Below are 19,678 nucleotides of genomic sequence, written 5' to 3'. Positions count from 1 at the left end.
CCCAGGAAGACATCACCTGGATTTGTGTAAGTACATGCTGTGATGTCCAATGGTGATGGACTTGTCTAATGACTCAGTTCAGAGAAGGTATCTCATCGTTGAGCTTTGTTCAACAAATGTTTACTCATTTGTGACCAACCCCCGACCTCTTGGCCTTGAGGGTAGGATATGACCAAGCTATGGACACAGTGAACTATTCAAAATACATGTAATATAAGCACAGCCAGTGTCCAGAGGAGGCATAGAAACCGAAGAGCATAAGCTAGACCTGCAAACACATCCTGCATAGTGCATCATTCCGACACAGTGTGGAGACATCTAGCTATTGACTTGTATTTATTCGCTTCATTCATTGGTTCTTTTGACTTAGCAACAGAACCCTGGACCTTAACATTCCCAGCCTCCTTAGGAGATAAGAGTTGTCTAGAACTTACTGGGTCCAGTGGGATGTGAAATTATTGAATGACAATTTTATGATTTGATTTTGTTTCTAACAAAGAAAACAGATTTCTTTTATATTGAAAAAAAAAAAGTGGGTATGCACTAACAGAAGAACCAACAGCTTGATTTGCTACCCTCCCTTCTTTTTTGTAGTACTGGAGACTAAACCCACGACCTTGCACATGCTAAGCAAGCACTCTACCACTGAGCTATATCCACACCTCATGTCTTTACTTTAAACAGCTAGAGGCCAGGCATAGTATCACATACCTGTAATACCAGCAGGTTGAGACAGGAGGATCAGGAGTTCAAGGTCTACCTACTACCTAGTGACTTTGAAGACCACATTAAATTCACCCACTTTCTCTCTATATGTATGTAAGTATACCTAGGAAGATGCTGGCTGCCAAGCCTGATATCCTGAGTTCTATTCCCAGACCCACATGGTAGAAGACAAAGGTTGTCCTCTGATCTCCACTTAGGTATTATTGCATGTGTGTGTATGATGGGTACATGAACAAATACAAATAAATAAACTTCTGTAATGAAACTTGAAAAAAAATTAGTGTCTGGGATGTAGTTCAGTTGGTAGAATTCATGCCTGGAATGCATGAAGTCCTGCTTTAAATCTCCAGAACCACATAAAAATGAAGAGATCCTAGCTCTGGGGAAGTGGAGGCAGGAAGATTAGAAGTTCAAGATCATCCTTGACTATAGAGTGAGTTGGTGGCCAGTCTGGGCCTGTCTCAGAAATAAAGAAATAAACAGAAAGCTATTGGTCATAGACTATGAAGAACCACATCCAGAGATCCCTGGGTTGGAACTGGGTATGATGATTTCTGTATGGTTGCCTCCAGGTATGAGATGAGTCTGTTTTCAGTAGTAAAAGGGATAATTATTGGTAGGAGCAGTCTTAAAATCATAGCTATGGAAGAAGGCAATGTGTGGTTATAGAGAAGCCAATGATTAGTTGTGGTGAGATATATGATTTTTATATTTGGCTGGTAAACATTCCCATCTCTAGTTTGATAGTCATAAATCTTATCTTCCTTCCTAGAAGAGTAGAGACATGACCATGACTTGCTGTGGAATAATCTTTTTGTACACTATGAATATGTATTACTCTCACTGACTAATAAAAAGATGATTGGCTAATAGCTGCGCAAGAGCAAGAGAACTGAGAATTGAACGAAAGAGAATTCTGTGAAGAGGAAGGGCAGAGTCAGAGAGTTGCCAGAAAATGTAGAAAAGCAAGGTGAGAATGCCATACTGAGGAAAGATACCAAGCCACATGGCCAAACATAGATAAGAAATGTAAGAGTTAGCTAGTAACAAGTTTGAGCTATTGGCCAAGCATTTATAATTACTATAAGGCTCTGTGTGATAATTTGGGAAGCGACTGCTGGGTATTTGGAAACAAATGTTTGGGGCAGAAAACATCTGATTACAATGACTAGCCATAGCTAATTATAGCTAACCTTCCTGGAACTTGATTGGCTCAGGAAAAGGCATATGGTTGAGTGGAACAAATTGCAGTGGGACTGACAGACTGATGCTGGGAATGTGAAGTTCCACTTCTGTTTAATTTGTTAAAATGAGAATGTGGGATCTGGGCACATGGGCAGGCCCTCCACTGGGGAGAAAGGTCCCCAAGGACTGAAGATGGAAGCAGAGATGTAAGGGGAAGACTCCTGCTGATGAAGCCTGGGGTTATGCTTGTCCCAAGCCCCCTTTCCTGTGAGCTATAAGTCTCTTTTACCTACACTTGGTTTAAGCTAGTATAACCTTAACTTCTGATTTAAACTTTTTTTTTTTTGAACAGGGTTTCTCTGTGTAAGAGCTTGTTTTTCCTGGAATTCACTTTGTAGACCAGGCTGGCCTCCAACTCACAGAGATTGGCATGCCTCTGCCTCCCAAGTGCTGGAATTATAGGCTTTCGCTACCACCTCCAGGCTACATTTTTTTTTTTTTAAATTACAGGGGATCAAACCCAGAACTTCATGTATCAGAGACAAGTGCCCTACTACTGAGCTATATCCCCAGCATGTTTTACATTTATTTATTCTTACTTTTTAAGATAGGGTCTTATGTAGCCTAGACCTTGTGGAAATCATCTTGCCTCAACATCTCAAAAGCTGGGATTACAGGTGTTAGCTCACACACCCACACACCCACACACACTCACACACACCCACACACACCCCTTTCATACTGTAGAGCAGGCTGGCCTTGAAATTGTGCTGGTACTCCTGCTTGTCTTCCAGCTGTTGGGATTATAGGTGTAGTTACCACTGCCTAGATACACTTTTTTGTTTGTTTGTTTTTTGACATAGGGTTTCTCTGTGTAACAGCCATGGTTGTCCTGGAACTCACTCTGCAGACCAGGCTGGCCTTGAACTCACAGAGACCTGCCTGCCTCTGTCCCCCAAGTGCTGGGATTAAAGGCATGTGCCATGACTGCCTGGCTCTAGATACACTTTTTGATGTTGTTAAATACAGAGTCTCATGTATTCCAGACTAACCTGGAACTTGCTATGTAGGTGAGGATGACAGTGAACATCTGACTCTCTGTCTCCACTTTTCCAGTGCCAGGATGACAGGCATGTTCCATTATGCTCAGCTTATATTTTTCCCCAGATTCAGTCTTATAATGTATTTCAGGCTGACAATCTTGTTTCAGCCTGGAATTTTTTTGGTCGAGGGAGTGTTCAAGACAGGCTTTCCCAGAATAGCCCTGGTTGTCCTGGAACTAACTTTGTGGACCAGGTTGGCCTCAAACTCAATTAGATCCACCTGCCTCTGCCTCTCGAGTGCTAGGACTAAAGTCATGCACCACCACTACCTGGAAAATCTAGCCTGGAATTACTTGGCTGAAATTACTGGCATGTATCACCACGTCCAATTTTAACTTCAGATTTTTTTTCAGATTTATTTATAGTACATGTGTATATGCCTCTGTGTGCACATAAGTACAGGTGCCCTTAAAGGTTAGACAAGGGTGTCTAGTGCCTGGAACTGGAGTTACTGGCAGTTGTGGGCCACCTGATGTGGATGCTGGGAATTGAACTCAGGTCTTCTACAAAAGCAGTAATTGCTCTTAACCACTGGGCCATCTCTATCCCCACTAACTTATGTTTTGATGTTGCAAAAGTCTTGATTAAAAGCCTGCTACCACTGGGTATGGTGGCACATATCTTTAATCCCTGCACTGAGGAGGCAGGCAGATCTCTGAGTATGAGGCCAGCTGGGTCTACATAGCAAGTCCCAGGCCAGTTAAGGATACATAGTCAGACCCTGTACTTCAAAAGTCTGTTAAAGCCAAGTGGTGATAGCATAGTCTTTTAATACCAGCACTCCAGAGGCAGAGGCAGAGGCAGAGGCAGAGGCAGGCAAATCTCTGTGAGTTCGAGGCCAGCCTGGTCTACAGATTGAATTCCAGAACGGCCAGAGTGGTTACACAGAGAAACCCTGTCTCAAAAAAAAAAAAAAAAAAAAAAAAAAAGTCTGTTAAGGTGCCCAATGTAATGTAATGCTATTTTAAGGAAATTACCCCCCCCCCCTTTGAGACAGAGTCTCACTGTACACAGCCCTGACTAGCTTGTAACTTGTTACATAGACCAGGGTGATCTCATATTCACAGAGATCTACATGCTTCTGCTAATAGTCAGCTCTAGGGCCCAGTCTCTGGTCTGGTAAGACTCTGTTCCCCATTCTGTCTTGTGGCAAGCCTCTGGTAATTCCCTTTTAGCTATTCCCTTTTAGGCGTGGGTCATGTGATTATGGGGGCTAACAAGTCTCAAGTATGCAAGAATGCCCAGCCACACAGTATATAAGTACTGGTTTCTTCATTGCCATGAAGTAAACACTCCAAAAAGGAAAAGGAGGGGCGGAGCCAGGCGTGGTGGTGAAAGCCGGTAACCCCAGTACTTGGGAGGCTGAAGTAGGAGTTCCAAGACATCATGTATGAGAGACAACTGCACGACATCCTAGCCTGCGTCTTAAAAATAAGACTGACGACGAAGACAGCCTTTCCCAGAGATCCAGAAAAATGGAGTTTCCCCTTACATTCCGTGCTAACTAAAGCACCCTCAGTAGCACATTTTCCTGCTCGGTGGATTGAGCACACATGTGGCAGACCGCTTCTAAAAGCACGCCGGTGGGTGCTCAAAGGATACACAGTCCGTCTCTAGCACCTGCAGAGGGAACTCCTAGGCACCTGCCTGGCAATCAGCACCCCTTGTCCCTCAAGCAGTTGCCGCCCACCAAGGGAAAGGCGGGGCGACCTGTCAGAAAGTAGCGCGAAGCTACATCAGTTGCTTACTGCAGCCAGATGAGATCTTCGGGGACACCAAGAAGGTCAGGCCTGCGTGAACAGCCATCACCATTACAGACTTGCCAGGTACCCGCCGGGAACCCGTCCAAAACCTGCGCGCCCGGCCCACTCGGCCACGCCCACCCGCCTCATGGGCCCGCCCCCAGCCAATAGGGGAACCCACTCGTCACAGTATTTCCGGTTCCAATCTTCCTACGGGCTTCCGTAGCTCCCTGTTTTCCAGTCGTCGGCTCCGGCCCCGCCCCTAGCGCGTCTTTGACACAGTCACGTGAGGGGTGCGCGCGGGGCCTGCCGGGAGTAGTGCTGCCGGCGGGTCAGGGTTCGGCCCAACATGGCGGTTCCTGTCGGACAGTGACCAAGGCTTTGCCGTCGGGAGGGCTGAGTGGCGGTGGTCGGCGTCCCCACCTGCCAGGGTGGGATGCAAAGCTTCCGGGAGCGCTGAGAGTGGGCAGGGACGGGCCCAGGCCCTGAAAGCCGAAGCAGCGGCGGCTACGCGCAGTCGGCTGCAGGCTCCGGAGTGGGGCCGCACCCGGCCGGGCAGGCGGCGGCGGCTGCGGCAAGCTCGGCTCCGTGGTGGGGCGGAGGCCGGGCGCCCGGCCGCGGCCATGGCCCAGTGCGTGCAGTCGGTGCAGGAGCTCATCCCCGACTCCTTCGTCCCCTGCGTCGCCGCGCTGTGCAGCGACGAAGCCGAGCGGCTCACCCGCCTCAACCACCTCAGCTTCGCCGAACTGCTCAAGCCCTTCTCCCGCCTCACCTCCGAAGGTACGTGGTGTTCTTCCTCGTCCATCAGCTACAGACGAGCCGTGGCCGAGAAAAGGAAGTTGGGAGCAAGTAGAGGACAGAGGGGCGGCGGCCCGGGGCTGCGGCTGTCGAGGGGCGGCCAGCGTCTGTCAAGACCGCGCGCTCCTGGCCACCCCGGTTTTCTAAGCGCTTTCTTCCTTGGACGAGCCGGGTCATTAAGTCGTGAAGATAAACCTGAGCCCCGGCACAAGGGAGTCGAGACTGTTGTTAACAGTCACCGAACAGGATTTGGTACTTACTAGACAGTTAAGGTAGAAAGGATGTAGCCTCCAAATCGGAGTTTAAGATCTGTCATGTCCCTTCCTCGAGTGTTAAATTGGACTTTTAAAGTTATCTTGTTCGTGGCATTCGGCTAGTCTTGGGGTTCATCTCTGTCTGGACTTCTGTTTGGCTGTTACTTCCCCCCTTTCGACCATTCAAACAGGTTCTAGCTATACAGCAGTTGGCCCAATGTCAAGAAAAGCAAGCAAAGCATTACATGAATAATAAAGGATGGGGGCTGCCCTTAGCTCAGTTGGTAGAGTTCCTGCCTAGCATACTGGAAGCCGCTGTCCATTGGCTTCTCAGCACCACATAGCACACCTGTGATCCCAACACTCGGAGCTGGAGGCAGGAAGATAAGAAGGTTAAGTCTTTCTTGGGCTATGTATGTCGCATGTTTGAGGCCAGCAGGGATACATGAGACCCTACCTTAAGAGAAAAATGTAACATTTAAAAAGTTAAAAGGAAAAAAAATGACAAAGGATAAATTGTAGTAATAATATAGATGTTTCAGGTTATCTAGATTTATGGGGTTAGAACAGTTCAAGCATTTTGCCCTTTTCATATTGATGGTTAATCATAAGAAATATATTCATATTTAACAATTATTTTCTTTCTCCAGCTTTATTGTTTATTCTTGCTAATTTTTAAGATGAGTTTCACTCTAGTCCAGGCTGGTCTGGAACTCACTATATATATGTAGCTTGGCAATTCCAAACTCCAGGCAGTCCCCCTGTCTCAACCTCTTGAATGCTGAGATTACAGGCTTGAGCCACCATAACTGGCTCTTTCTCCATGTTTTGAATTTTTTTTTTTTTTTGTTATTAAGGAAAAAAAAAATCATACTTAAAATTTTATTCAAGGGGACAAGAGAGATGGCCCAGTGGTTAAGAGCACATGTAGCTCTCACAGAGGACCAAAGTTTGATTCCCAGCATTCAGTGTGTGGTGGTTCAGAACTTCCTGTATCTCTAGCTCTGGGGAGACTTGCAAGTCGAGACACACACACACACACACACACACACACACACACACACACACAGAGAGAGAGAGAGAGAGAGAGAGAGAGAGAGAGAGAATTTTTAAAGGTTAAAAATTTTAATTTAAATATACTCCTAAGTGTGGTTTAACTGCTCTCTTTAAAACAGAACATAACAACAACAACAAAAAAACCAGGTGAAGTTCCTTGGAAATTTGAGAGTTGTTTAGGATTAAGGATTCTCTTATAAACTTTTGTTTTTCAAATAACTGTGGTCTTTATTTGGTTATGGTGTTTATCCAAATACACACACACACACACACACACACACACACACACACACACACATATAGTGCTATACTGTTGGTTCCTGTGTTTACATGCTTCAGGCAGTCTTTAGGAGATTTGCTGCTTTGCAAGTTTCTTTTTCTAGTTAGGGAGGAAGGAAGTATCCAAAAAACCCCAACTTTGAGGGATAGAGAGATGGTGTAGTGGTTAAAAGCACTTGATACTCTGCAGAGGACCATGGTTCCATTTCCAGCACCCCTTGGCAGCAGCTTGTAACTAACTCCAGCCCCATAGGATCCAGCGCTGTCACCTGGCACAGCACTGTCCACAGGTGATGTGCTTACATACATGTAGGCATACATACACATAAAACTAAGTTAAAAATTTTGTTGTTGATTGAGACAGGGTCTCTCTATGTAGTAGTCCTGGATGTCCTAGAGCTCACTAAATAGACCAGGCTGGCCTTGAATTCAGATCTGCCTGCCTCTGCCTTCTACCCTCACTGCTGGAATGAAAGTTGTATACCACCATGCCTAGCTAACCCAAACTTTGATAATTCTTGGATTCTCTTCAACTCTTCAGCCTATAGTTTATTCAACATTGCAGCTCCCATGCAACCTTCCTAATGCTGCAACCCTTTAATACAGTTCCTTGTGTGGTAATGACCCCCAACCATAAAATGATTTCATTGCTACTTCATAACTGTAATTTTGCTGTTATGAATTGTAATGTAAATATCTGATATATGACCCAAAGGAGTTGAGACACAGGTGGAGAACCATTGCTCTAGTGTTACTCAGAACAGCAAACCTCTGCATTTGTAATTCAAATGGGTGTGGGGTTGATAGGTCTGAGTATTAGCTCAGATTAACCTCTATTTCCCACTGTACCCCAATCTAGCATCACTGTTGATCTTCTTGCCTCAGCCTCCTGAGTGCTGGGGCTACAGGTGTGTGCCACCACTCCTTGTTCCAGTTTATATTAAACTTTCCCTTGTCTCCCTGGTTCAAATCCAGGCTCCTACACATGCTAAGCAAGGGTTATCTCACTAAGCTATGTTTCTAGTCCCTCTCCAGTCTTAAATTCGTAAAAAAATAAACCCCGGAAGTCAAGTTGACTTTGTATATGCTCTTTCCTGTTGTGTTAAGGAAAATAAACAATGCTAATTCCTGAGACCTGTCTCATGTAGCTTTTCTTTTAGTCACTGAGTCTTCGTTATTTCTACTTACTGATTGTCATTGTTGCTGTTTTGGGACAGGGTTAGTTATATAGCTCAGGCTGGCCTTAACTCACTATGTAGCCCAGACTGACTTGCAGTGCACAATGATTCTCCTACCTCAACTTCCTACATGCCAGGATTACAAGTGTGCACCACCACCACCTGGCCATTATTGCCTTTTTTAAAATTTGAGGACATTGAGATATAGAAATAATAGCTTATCTGCAGTTTTGTATCTAGGAAAGATTTAAAAACAGGTAGTGTGACTCAGGATATTGTGATCTGAATCATCAAAATCATCTCATTTCTTGAGTGTACTTAAAATTACTTTTTTATATTGGAGAGCAAGGTCTCATGTAATATAGGCTGGCCTGGAACTCTTGATCTTCCTGCCTCTATGTTCTAAGTATTAGGATTACAAGTGTGTGTCACCACGCCAGGCTTCATATATATAGTTAAAATTTTTGGTAACTGATAATATATAAAGAAAAAAAAATAGCATATGATGTTTTCTTTTGATGCTAAAGGTTGAACATGCACTAACCTTTTTTCTTTTGCACATAAGTATATTCCCAGCCCTGGTGGGATTAGTTCCAGTAATGTAACTTATTTGATCCCTGTATTTCCAAAGTTTTGGCAGATTTATTTCAATAGGTATCCAATATAAAAGATATAAGTGGGAGGCTTTGCATTCGTTTTTGTTGCTAACGATTTTTAAATTTGGTGTGCTTTATGCTTAAATATCCTCTTTTGTGAGTAGGTGCATTTTTAAGGACTCTGTAGGCCTTCTATGATGGTGCGGTGATAGAGGTGAACTTGTGTCCACTTGTATTTCTCCTTGAAGCATGGGAAAGATTAGGAAGGAGTACAGTGATGTGGTTGAAAGAGAGGTGGTGGAAAGACAAAAGCATTCACCATGTATTCGAGAAGGAGTGAGGTAGAACGGTGTTCCTCTTGTTCCTGTGATAAAATATTCTGGCAGAAGCAGCTTTAGAGGGAAGGATTTATTTTGGCTCACAGCTGAAGATACAGGCCATCATGGCAGAGAAGTGAAGACAGAAGGAGCCTGAAGCATCTGGTCACATTGCATCCACAGTTAGGAGCCAGGGGTGATTGCAAACTCTAGTTTCCCATTTTATACAGTCCAGGGTCCCTTTTAAGGAGATAGTTCCATCTACAGTCAAGATGGATAACCATCGTAACCAAGCTAACCCTCCAGTGGCTTGCCCAGTCTTCCAGGTGATTGCAGATTCTATGATGTTTGCAGTTAAGACTGCCGTCAAATGGTTAGGTCAGAAGGTATAAATTGTAGTCAGTGTTTAGGGGAGAGTAGTGGGAAAGCAATCTTGTGGGGTACAGAATTCAGAGGAGATGCTGGGGAGAGGAGAAGCTGAGTTTCAAGAAGGGGCTTCCTAGATTTCTTTTCTAGTGGTAACTGTGAGGCAGTCTCGAGTTCTTGAGCAAGGCCATTGAGTTGGTAGTTTATAAGGTTCATATGAGTTGTTATAAATTTTTAAAAAGTTTAAGCTGGCATGGTACATACCTATAATCTTATTGCTTTGGAGGCTGAAGCAGGAGGAGTGCTTGCTTGATGCCAGCTTGAATTACATAAGGAAACACTCAGAAAAAGAAGAAAAAGTTCAAAGGTAATTAGGATACAGACTACAGTGTCAGCATAAAAAAAATTGGTAGAGCATTAATTTTGGAGGAGGGCTGGGAGTTCATATAGGGGAGGTGGAAAGTCTGTATAATAAGAATATGGATGTATGCATGTATGAAGTTCTCAAAGTTAATGGAAAATATTATATTCAGAAATTTGGTGTAATATCCCACTGCCTTTTTGTTGTTGGTAAATAAATTTTGGGGCTTCCCCCCCCCCCTTTATGGCATGTGTGTCATATAGAGATTCTTCAAAGATTGTTTTTTTTCCTTAGGAAGTAAGTCATAAGAATATCATTTAGGTAGTATAATTTCAGGATCCAAGTAAAACAAGTTACATTTTCTTTTTTAAAAGATTTCCTTTTATTTTACAAATACGGGTGTTTTTGCTTGCATGTGTGTCTGTGCACCACATGCATTCATTGACAGCAGAGGTCAGAAGAAGGCTTAGGATCCCCCTGGAACTGGAGGTACAGAGGATTACTAGCTATTCTGTGAGTTCTGGGAGTTGAACCCTGGTCCTCTGGAAGAACAGCCAGAGCTCTTACTGAGCCATCTCTCTAGTGCCAAGTTAAAATTTCTTTTTTGTGGGGCTGGGGATTTAGCAAGCACAAGGCCCTGGGTTTGGTCCTCAACTCCAACAACAACAAAAATCCCCCCAACCCCCCAGACAGGGTTTCTCCGTGTAGCTTTGTGCCTTTCCTGGAACTCTGTAGCCCAGGCAGGCCTCGAACTCACAGAGATCTACCTGGCTCTACCTCTCAAGTGCTGGGATTAAAGAAAGGCATGCGCCACCACCACCCGGCTAAAATTTCTTTACTCAGAGAAATGAATGTAAACAAACAAACAAGACTAGATTTTATTTGTGGCCAGCAGGTTTGTTAGATTTGTCCTGACTTCTGAGATCAAACTTGGCTTAGTACAGTCAAGTATTTCCAGGAGACTTATCTTTAGACTTCAGTAGAAAAACACATAGTTTAAATATTATACTGGAAAGACGGTTGCTATAAGAAAATTTGAGTACTATTTTTGTGTAGGACCTTAAAAGTAGCTATAGGCTTCAAGTGCATGTAAGTTAGATGATAGCGAGCCAGTTAAGGTTTCTTGCATAACCTAAAAAGAATTAAACACACTGAGTCTACCAATGAAGCACAGTTGTTTTGTCTTATGTTCTTGATGTGTGCTCCAGATTTAACTTGTATTCACTGTTCACATATTTTGTTATCCTACTACTTCTTTTCTATGGTGCTAGAGATTGAACTGGGACCTATGACACTAGGGGATGCCTGTTTACACTTGTAAATAGTACTGTAGCAACCAACATAGAACAAACCCAACGGCATCTTTGGAGGGTCTGTGTCTTTTTTTTTTTTTAAACCTTACAGGTCCTTTGCATGTCTATTATGGCTTCCAGGTTTTTTTTGTTGTTGTTGTTTTTTGTTTTTTGTTTTTTGGTTTTGTATTTATTTATGGGATTCCTGTGTGTGAGAATTTGTGTTTCTGTATCTCTCTGCATTTTTATGCTTTTTCTGTGGCTCTTTTTCTTGTTTGGTTGTCTTGTCATTTTTAGATTTGTTTGTTTTTTTATTATCTTTTTGTATTTTAATATTATTTCTTAACTGCCTATTTGTTTTCTAACTAGAGACAGAAAGGGTGTATAGATCTAGATGGGAGGGGAGGTGGGGAAGAACTGGGAGGTGTATGGGGAGGGGAAACCATAATCAGAACATACTGTATGAAAAAAAATGTATTTTCGATAAAAAAGGAGTAAAGCAAACAACAAAAAACAACAACAAAAACAGAGCTAGGGATGTACCTCAGTTAGAGTGCTTATCTAGAGTGCATACGCCCTGTATTCATTCCTCACCACCATAAAAGAAACCCACAAAATTTATGTATTGCTGAGCTGTTTCCTCAGTCCTCTAGTGTTTTCGGAGATTTGTATTGGCCATCGGCTTCAAAGAGTTCATCATGCCTTACTGTTTGTTTGATGGTAGTTTTCTAATAATTCTAAATAGTATTTCATTGTATCATTTTAAATGTGGTTTCAGAAAATCCCACTTTAAACATTTAATTTAAACTTTAAATTACAGTTTCAGAAGTATGTATGCTAATGTGTTGAAATTAATTAAATTTATTTAAGTGACTAAAAATAATAGATTGTAATTCTTCTATAAATTTGAAGTTTTTCTGCACAGACTAGAGAAGTTTGGCAGATAAGTTTAGGAAATGTCTTTGAAAGGCAGCTTCTCTAATTTATTTTCTTTCCACTTCCCACCTCTTCCTCTTTTTCCTCATCTCCATCCTCACCTTCCCCCCATCCCCCTTCTTTATTGTTTTAGGTCTCGCTGGCCTTGAACTCCTGATTCTCTTGCCTCCACCTACCAAGGGTACTACAGGTGTACACCACCACACTTTTCTTTGTTGTTAATAACCATCATAGTCATTTTTAAAGTTAAATTTCTTTTAGTTATAAACTTTCCTTTTTTTCTTTTCTTTGCTTTTTTTTCTCGTTGCTTTTCTATTCTTGTATGAAATACCTGGGAAGAAGGGTGTATTCTGACTCTAGTTTAGGATATAGTCCACCACAGTGAGGAAGGCAGCAGGAGTACAAGGAGCTGCTCATGCCACTCTGTACTTAGGAACTCAGCTCCCTTCCTCCTTTCCATTCATTTCTGAGACCCTAGCCCATGGGATGGTGACACCCATATTCAGAGTAGGTTTTTCCCCTTAGTTAACACCATCTGTGGACACCCTCATAGTCAGGCCCAGTTCAGTTGTCTCCTAGATGATTCTGTCTAGTTGACTCAATATTGACCACCATATATCTTTCCCTTGTCGAGTTGATACCTACATATATCACTTTAAACATTTTAATCTTTTTTTTTCTATGTTTATGACTGCTGGCTTATGTGTCAGTGCGCACATAGGTGCATACAGTACCCTCAGAGGTCAGAAGAGGCTGTCTGATTCCCTGGGACCGAAGTTACAGATGGTTTGTAGGTCTCCATGTGGATGCTGGGAATTGAACTCAGGTCCTCTGGAAGAACAGCTAGTACTCTTATCCACTGAGCCATCTCTCCTCCTACATTCCCCCCAAATCACTTTAAAGCCATAACCTTCTATCCTTTGTCCCTATAGGCACAAAAAAGTACTTCATAATGTAAAATGCATTCGGTCTAAATTCAAAAGTTCTTGTAGTTTTTAACAGTACCATATTATTTTGAAGTTAAATAGTTTCTTCTGAGACTCAGATGTCTTCACAGTAAGCCCCAAGGCAAGACTGAAACCCAGCAGAGCAGATATCTGTTGGGTATCTGGGACTGTGCTCCTGTGCCTTGGGTAGCTCCACCCTTCCTGGTCTGCCACCTGCAGCACACACAGTCTCCCAAACCAGTTTCACTCCATTCCTGTAGCTTTCCTCAGCAGCTATCCCATTGCCCTGGTCTTTTTGTGGTATCCCAGGCTCTCCCAGTGTTGCTTAGGCTTCACCTTCTCAGCTTCACGTAGTGGTCTCTTAGGCTTTCTTAGCAGGGAATCCAACCCTGCCACACACTGCTGTGCCTCAGTGGTTGGTGTTTTAGAACCTTGGCCCTCCATGCCCCTTCATTCTTGCAGCTTCCATGCCTGTAAAACTAGTACCATGTATATGATGCTAAGTATTGCCAGCTTGAGATAGAGCTTAGGCCCCTGGACCACAGTTGAATTGTTGCCTGTGTCTTCCAAGATGACTCCAGGGAGACAGTTTTCCCTATAGTTGTTCTTGAGCAGGGCACCCTTTCAGTAGCCTTCTGTTTAGACCCCTTTATTTGGATTTTCACAAGATGTAGTACTAAAAGGATAGAGTCTTGCTCTTTGGGCACTTTTTCCTATTGTTTCAGTTCAATACAAGTTTCTCTAGAATTGTGCCAATCTTTAATAATTACATCTCCTTTCTCACCAATGTGGCTTGTCTACAGCTTTATTTTTTTACCCCTATATATTTATTGTATGTATCTGTGTGTATGTGTATAGGTGCTCATGTGGAGGTCAGAGGAACTTATGAAGAAGTTGGTTCTCCTCTTCCAATGTGTAGGATCCAGGGATCAAACTCCAGTCTCAGGCCTGGCAGCAAATGCCTTTACCCATTGAATCATCTTGATGATTCCTTGTCTTCAGCTTTAAACTCCTTTTTCCCAACAAATGGCAGTTTTTTTTTTAATTTTTAATTTTTATTTATTTTTTTACTATTTTGCTCCATTTGTTCTCACTGTAGACCTGGGTAAAAGTAGTGTACAGTAATCAAGACACAGCCCAGATGCTGTCTGGCTTGATATCAGCCAACCAAATTAGTTCATTACCTTTGAATTCAGCCTCACTGAAGTTGTTAGGACATAGGCAATACAGTGGCAGCCAGATTCCTTGTCAGAATATAACACGAATGGCTTTTAGCCTAGTTCCCAGTGGAGCCTTGTTCCCCTTTGAAACCCCATAAGCAAGGCCGCCATTGCTAATGCTTTTCTTGGCAATCTGATTTCCAAATTCCCACCAGAGTGGCCTGTTAAACTCTTCTTACAACATTCATGGGCTTTTTAAGTCCCAGAGTTCTAAGTTCTTTGATATTCTTCTATGACTGAGTCGCAGAGGTCTAACAATCACATAGTCAGGTGTATCACCACAACTGTCTCACTTCTGCGGTCAGTTCTGTATTAGTTTTTTTTCATCGCTATGACAACATACCTGATAGACATATCATAAAGGACGGAAAGTTTATTTTGGCTGACTTTGGAGCCTGTAGTCCATCATGAGAAGATGACAGCAGGAACAGGAGGCTGTCTGGTCACCTCCTATCCAGTCACCAGAGAGAGAAATGAGTGGGGGTGCTCAGCTCACTTTCTCTTTTTCATTCGGCGTGGGACCTGAGCCCATGGTGTGATGCAGTCCATATTCAGGGTGGGTCTTCTCACTTCCTGAATCCAGTCTAGAATCAGGCATACTCGGGTTTGTCTTCTGTTGACTCTAGATCTTGTCAAGACGACAATATTAACCACAACAACTACTCCTATGTTGATGTAACTAGGTAATCTTTAAGGTCTGGGGAGAGAGAGAGAGGGAGGGAGGGAGGGAGGGAGGAAGGAGAGAGAGAAGAGAGAAAGAGTAGAGTTTCTAGTTTGAATATAAGACCTAGAGCATACTAGGAAAGCATATTATGGCCTTGTTCCCAGCCCTCAAAGGAAGGTTTGCTAGTTTTTGTTGCTTATAGTATTTGTTAATTATGGAACAACATTAAGGAAAATACTTGCAAATATGTTCCTGAAGATTTCAGAGGTATGTCATAGGACTCTGGTGGTTCTCTTTTCCTTTCCTTTTCTCTTTCTCTTCCTTTTCCTTTTTCCTTTTCTGTGTCATAATTATAGAGTTGGGAAGTTTTAATTATTGAGGGAGGTCTGTGTGTACTTAAATGAGAAAACAATAATCATAGATGAATGCAGAGCATACAATAACTATTCATCTCCACTGTTGAGCTACAAAATGCAAAACTTGTCATCTTTTTAAACCTTTGTGTGTGTACATGTGCATACGTGCATCCATGGTGTGTGTGTGTGTGTGTGTGTGTGTGTGTGTGTGTGTGCGCGCGCGCGCGCGCGCAGAGCAGAGGAAAACCTTCGGTGTCTTTGCCTTCCACTTTGAACAAGGGTCTTTTTGTTTACTCCTGCATGTGCTATGCTAGCTGACCTGTGAGTATCCCAGGATCCTCTTGTTTCCAACACCCATGTATTAGTGAAATTATTTAGGCCACTCCACATAGTTAAAAGGGAGGCTTATTTTGTGGGGTAACTTACAAATGAAGGGGTAGGTTGCAGGGTCTGGCAAAGGTATAGCGCAGTCCGGCAGTGTTCTCTGGAGAACTCTGCTCGGTCTACCTCCAACGTCCAGAGTCCCTGAACCAAGAGAGCGACCTCCTCCTCATCCTCGGTCTTCCGCTCCCCCTTCTGCCCCTCCTTGTGGGCGTGATCATTACTGAAGCCTCAATGGGGGTTGGAACTTCCAGGCCAAGGCTGGGATGGCTATCCACTACACCCATGTCTCTGGGAGTGCTAGGATTATAGATATACGGACTTCTGTGTCTGGTTTTATGTGGGTTCTGGAGATCCAAACTGCGTTCCTCAGCCCTGTGTTTGCTTTTTTTTTTTTTTTTTTTCTTTAAAATTACTGTAAGTTAGGTTGGAATCCTCCTCCTTTCTTTTGGCTTTCTCTAATCTTCAAGTAGTCAGATCAGCTGCTATGAATACATTTTGCACATAACCTTAAAATTATTTTTTTAAATCATTGTGTATGTGTGTATGATGTGTGTGAGTATGTGCATACCATGTGCATGTAGAGATCAGAGGACAACTTGCAGTACTTGGGTCTCTCTTCCCATCTTGGACTCTGGAGATTGAGTTGTCCACTATCCCACGTATGTTATTTAAAATACACGTGCAAATATTCAAAACACATACTACTTGATATTTTATTTTATTAGTATTATTTATTTTTTGTTGAGACAGTGTCCCATTTTGTAGTCTGGACTGGCTTTGAACTTAGAGCAAGGCATTCCTTTGGCCTGAGTTGCATGAGTGATTGAATTATAGTTATGAGCCACAATACCTGGGTAATATTTTAACATTTTTGTGTGTGTGTATGTGTGTGTGGTTTTTTTCGAGACAGGGTTTCTCTGTAGCTTTGGAGGCTGTCCTGGAACTTGCTTTGTAGACCAGGCTGGCCTTGAACTCACAGAGATCCACCTGCCTCTGCCTCCCAAGTGCTGAGATTACAGGCGTGCGCCACCACCACCCGGCATATGTTAACATTTTATTGTCCTTTTTTTTCCTACCTCTGAAATGTATCCTTCATGTTCCAAGGCTTGCTTGGAAGGCTGAGACAGTAGGATCACTGTATCTTCAAGGCCACCCATGCTTCATACAAAGATCCTGCCTCCAAAATCCAGAAAAGTATCTGGGTACTTTATGGGTGGTGGTTTTGGATAGCTCTAAACAAGAGAAACACGACCTATAGGGAAATTGTGTAGTATTGTGTGAGAGGAAGGAATATTTTTTTCCTCTTTGAGACAGAGTCTCACATAGTCCAGACTGGCCTTGAACTCCTGATTCTGCTTCTGTTTTCCAGGTGCTGGGAATATAGGCATGTGCCACTATGACTGTCTAAGAAGGAATGAGTTTATGGTTAATAGTTAGGTATTTCTTTTGGTTTGTAAGGGAAAATGTAAACCAGTTGTATCCTGGAAGAATATTCTTTTAATTCTTAGTTTCTGATTTGAGATTCTTTTGTGTTTAAAAACCATTAACCCAATTTTGGTTTATGATACATTATACCAAGTTAATTTAAAATTTCTTTTTCTCTTTTAAAAGTTCACATGAGAGATCCTAATAATCAACTGCATATAATTAAAAATTTGAAGATAGCAGTAAGCAACATTGTCACCCAGTCACCTCAGCCAGGAGCCATTGGGAAGCTTTTGAATGATGTCGTTTCTGGCAGCCAGCCTGCAGAAGGATCAGTTGCTAATGTGATTACAGCGGGGGATTATGATCTTAACATCAGTGGTATGTAACAACTGTTGATAATTTTTTTAATGGAAATTTCTTTTGTTAGGAAAATAATTCTTTGTCTTAGAGACCTTTCATTCAACAGAGCAGTGCTGAAAGACACTTTCACAACCAGGAACTTCTTTGTTTCTAGCACTTATAGTAAATAACCTAGGGAAATCAGTGTTTCATGATAAAACTAATAATAGATAACAGGGTTTTTTTTTGTATGATTTGATATTGTTATTAAATGAAAGGCCTGTTATACTTGTAATCTTGCTTCATGTTAAGTGGAAATGTTTATAAAACAGATGTAAGTACATGGTTTTATAAGTGCTTCTTACACTGGTTTAGGTAGTAAATGTTTTTATAATAAGACTAAAAGGAAAATAATACATTAATATGTAGAGTGAGTTAATATTTGATGTGATTCTTTTCTAGTATCCAAAGTCTTATTAAAAATACATGGTGAATTCTTAAAAGGAAAATATTAGAAGTATGTTAATCTAATTACAATCTCTCAACTGCTTTAAAACAGCAGCTTACTTTTTTTAGGTTGGTCTAATTTAGTCTGGCACTTTTATACTTCCTAATTGTAAAGCCCTTCCTGGGCCAGTGAGATGGCTCAGCTGGTATAGTGTTTGCCATGCAAGCCTGATGACTGGAGTTTGAGGCCTAGAACTCATGGGAGTGTGGTAATAGAGAATTGACTTTACAAAGTTGTCCTCTGACCTTCACATAGGCACTGTGGCACACATGCACCCCCGTACATTAATATAATAATAATAATGGTAATAGTAGTAGTAAACCAAATCTTGCCCCTATGTACAGAGAACTTAATGGCAGGTTGTAGGTCAACATGGTAATTAGTCTATAAGTATGTATACTTACAAATATGTGTAGAATGACTGTGTTCTAGTCTTCCATATCTTTCTTTGCCATTCATTTTAATTTCAGCAACATAGATCAATCTGATAATTTCATTTTATCTTTTTTTATTTTATAGTGCTAGGATTTGTCCCAAGACCTTAAAACGTGCTAGTCAGTCAGCTCACCACTGAGCTATACCAGTCAAAAGCATTTGAATTTTTAGGTATAGGATTAGTCAGTTTCTGGAATAATGTATTTTAATGTGATGGAAAATTTTGCATATTTACCTGAGAAATGGTAGAATTTGAGATTTGTTTTCCTGTCATCAGTGTTCAAGTATGAGAGGCAAGGAGTCAGATGTTAATGTCTTAATCTTATATATGACAAGCCCTGAGTTAATGGGGTAACTGAGGTAGGCTGCTGACAGTTTGAAACTTTGTCTCCTCTCTGAAAACATAAACTTGACTAGACTTCCTCCTCCTTGTTCTCCCATCCTTCCCCGGTCTCCCCTCTGTCTCCTCTCCTCCCACCCTCTCTCATGCTCTTGCTCTGTGAGACAGTCTCACTATGTAGCCTAGATGGCCTGGAACTCACAGCAATCTACCTACCTCTTCTTCCTAAGTGCTGGTATTAAAGGTGTGCACCGTCATGTTCAGTTCTTTTTTTCACAGGGGGAAGGCTTCAAGCTCTAACGCCTTCATTCTCCTCCTCTACCTCTCAAGTGCTAAGATTTTCAGTGAGTACAGCCTCTTCCAGATTCTCTACAGCTATTTTAGTCTTTCTCTTTTTTTTCCTCCCTCCCTCCCTCCCTTCTCTCTCTCTCTCTCTCTCTCTCTCTCTCTCTCTCCCCCTTATCTTTTCTTGGAGACAGGGTCCTGGCTGGCTTGGAACTTGTGACAGTCCTCTTACCTCAACTTCTCAACAGGCCTGCACTGCTAAACTTAGCTAGGCTCTTAACATTTTTGGTTTTCAGATGTATTGATTTTCTGCTATGCACTTTGCACTGATACCTAGAGATGTATAAGACATTCTTACAGTCAAGGAAAGAGATCATTATTAATCAGTAATCATAATACATTCTGATTTATAGTCTGTTATAGAAATAATGATTGTAGTAGACATGGCCTATCTGTCTTGCCATAGTGCTAAGAGGATACAGAGAGGAATTGCCTATCATGTATGAAAATAGTTTTGTGGGGGTTTGTTTTTTGTTTTTTCCTTTTTTTTTGGAGATAGGGTCTTGCTAAGTATCTTAGTTGC

The 19,678-nt window shown here is 42.2% G+C and overlaps 2 protein-coding genes across 6 annotated transcripts in view; one reads left to right on the top strand and one right to left on the bottom strand.

The window, feature by feature from the left end:
- Rnf125 (ring finger protein 125) overlaps positions 1–4,886 on the bottom strand; it is a 77,069-nt gene extending 72,183 nt beyond the window's left edge. The window contains exon 1 of the mRNA XM_036205225.1: positions 4,763–4,886. The gene's annotated coding sequence lies outside the window, so the exon portion shown is untranslated. The remainder of the gene's footprint in view (positions 1–4,762) is intronic.
- Positions 4,887–5,049: 163 nt separating this feature from the next.
- Positions 5,050–19,678, top strand: part of Trappc8 (trafficking protein particle complex 8) — an 80,791-nt gene continuing 66,162 nt past the window's right edge. For all 5 annotated transcript variants that reach the window (XM_036204565.1, XM_036204563.1, XM_036204567.1 and 2 more), the window contains exons 1-2: positions 5,050–5,536; positions 17,372–17,566. In XM_036204565.1, coding sequence (XP_036060458.1) covers positions 5,380–5,536; positions 17,372–17,566 — 352 coding nt within the window. In that variant the 5' untranslated portion in view covers positions 5,050–5,379. The remainder of the gene's footprint in view (positions 5,537–17,371; positions 17,567–19,678) is intronic.

This window comes from Onychomys torridus, chromosome 13 (assembly GCF_903995425.1).
Source record: "Onychomys torridus chromosome 13, mOncTor1.1, whole genome shotgun sequence".
Taxonomy (NCBI): Eukaryota; Metazoa; Chordata; class Mammalia; order Rodentia; family Cricetidae; genus Onychomys; species Onychomys torridus.
Note: the sequence above shows the minus strand (reverse complement) of the source record. Positions and strands in the feature narration are given on the sequence as shown.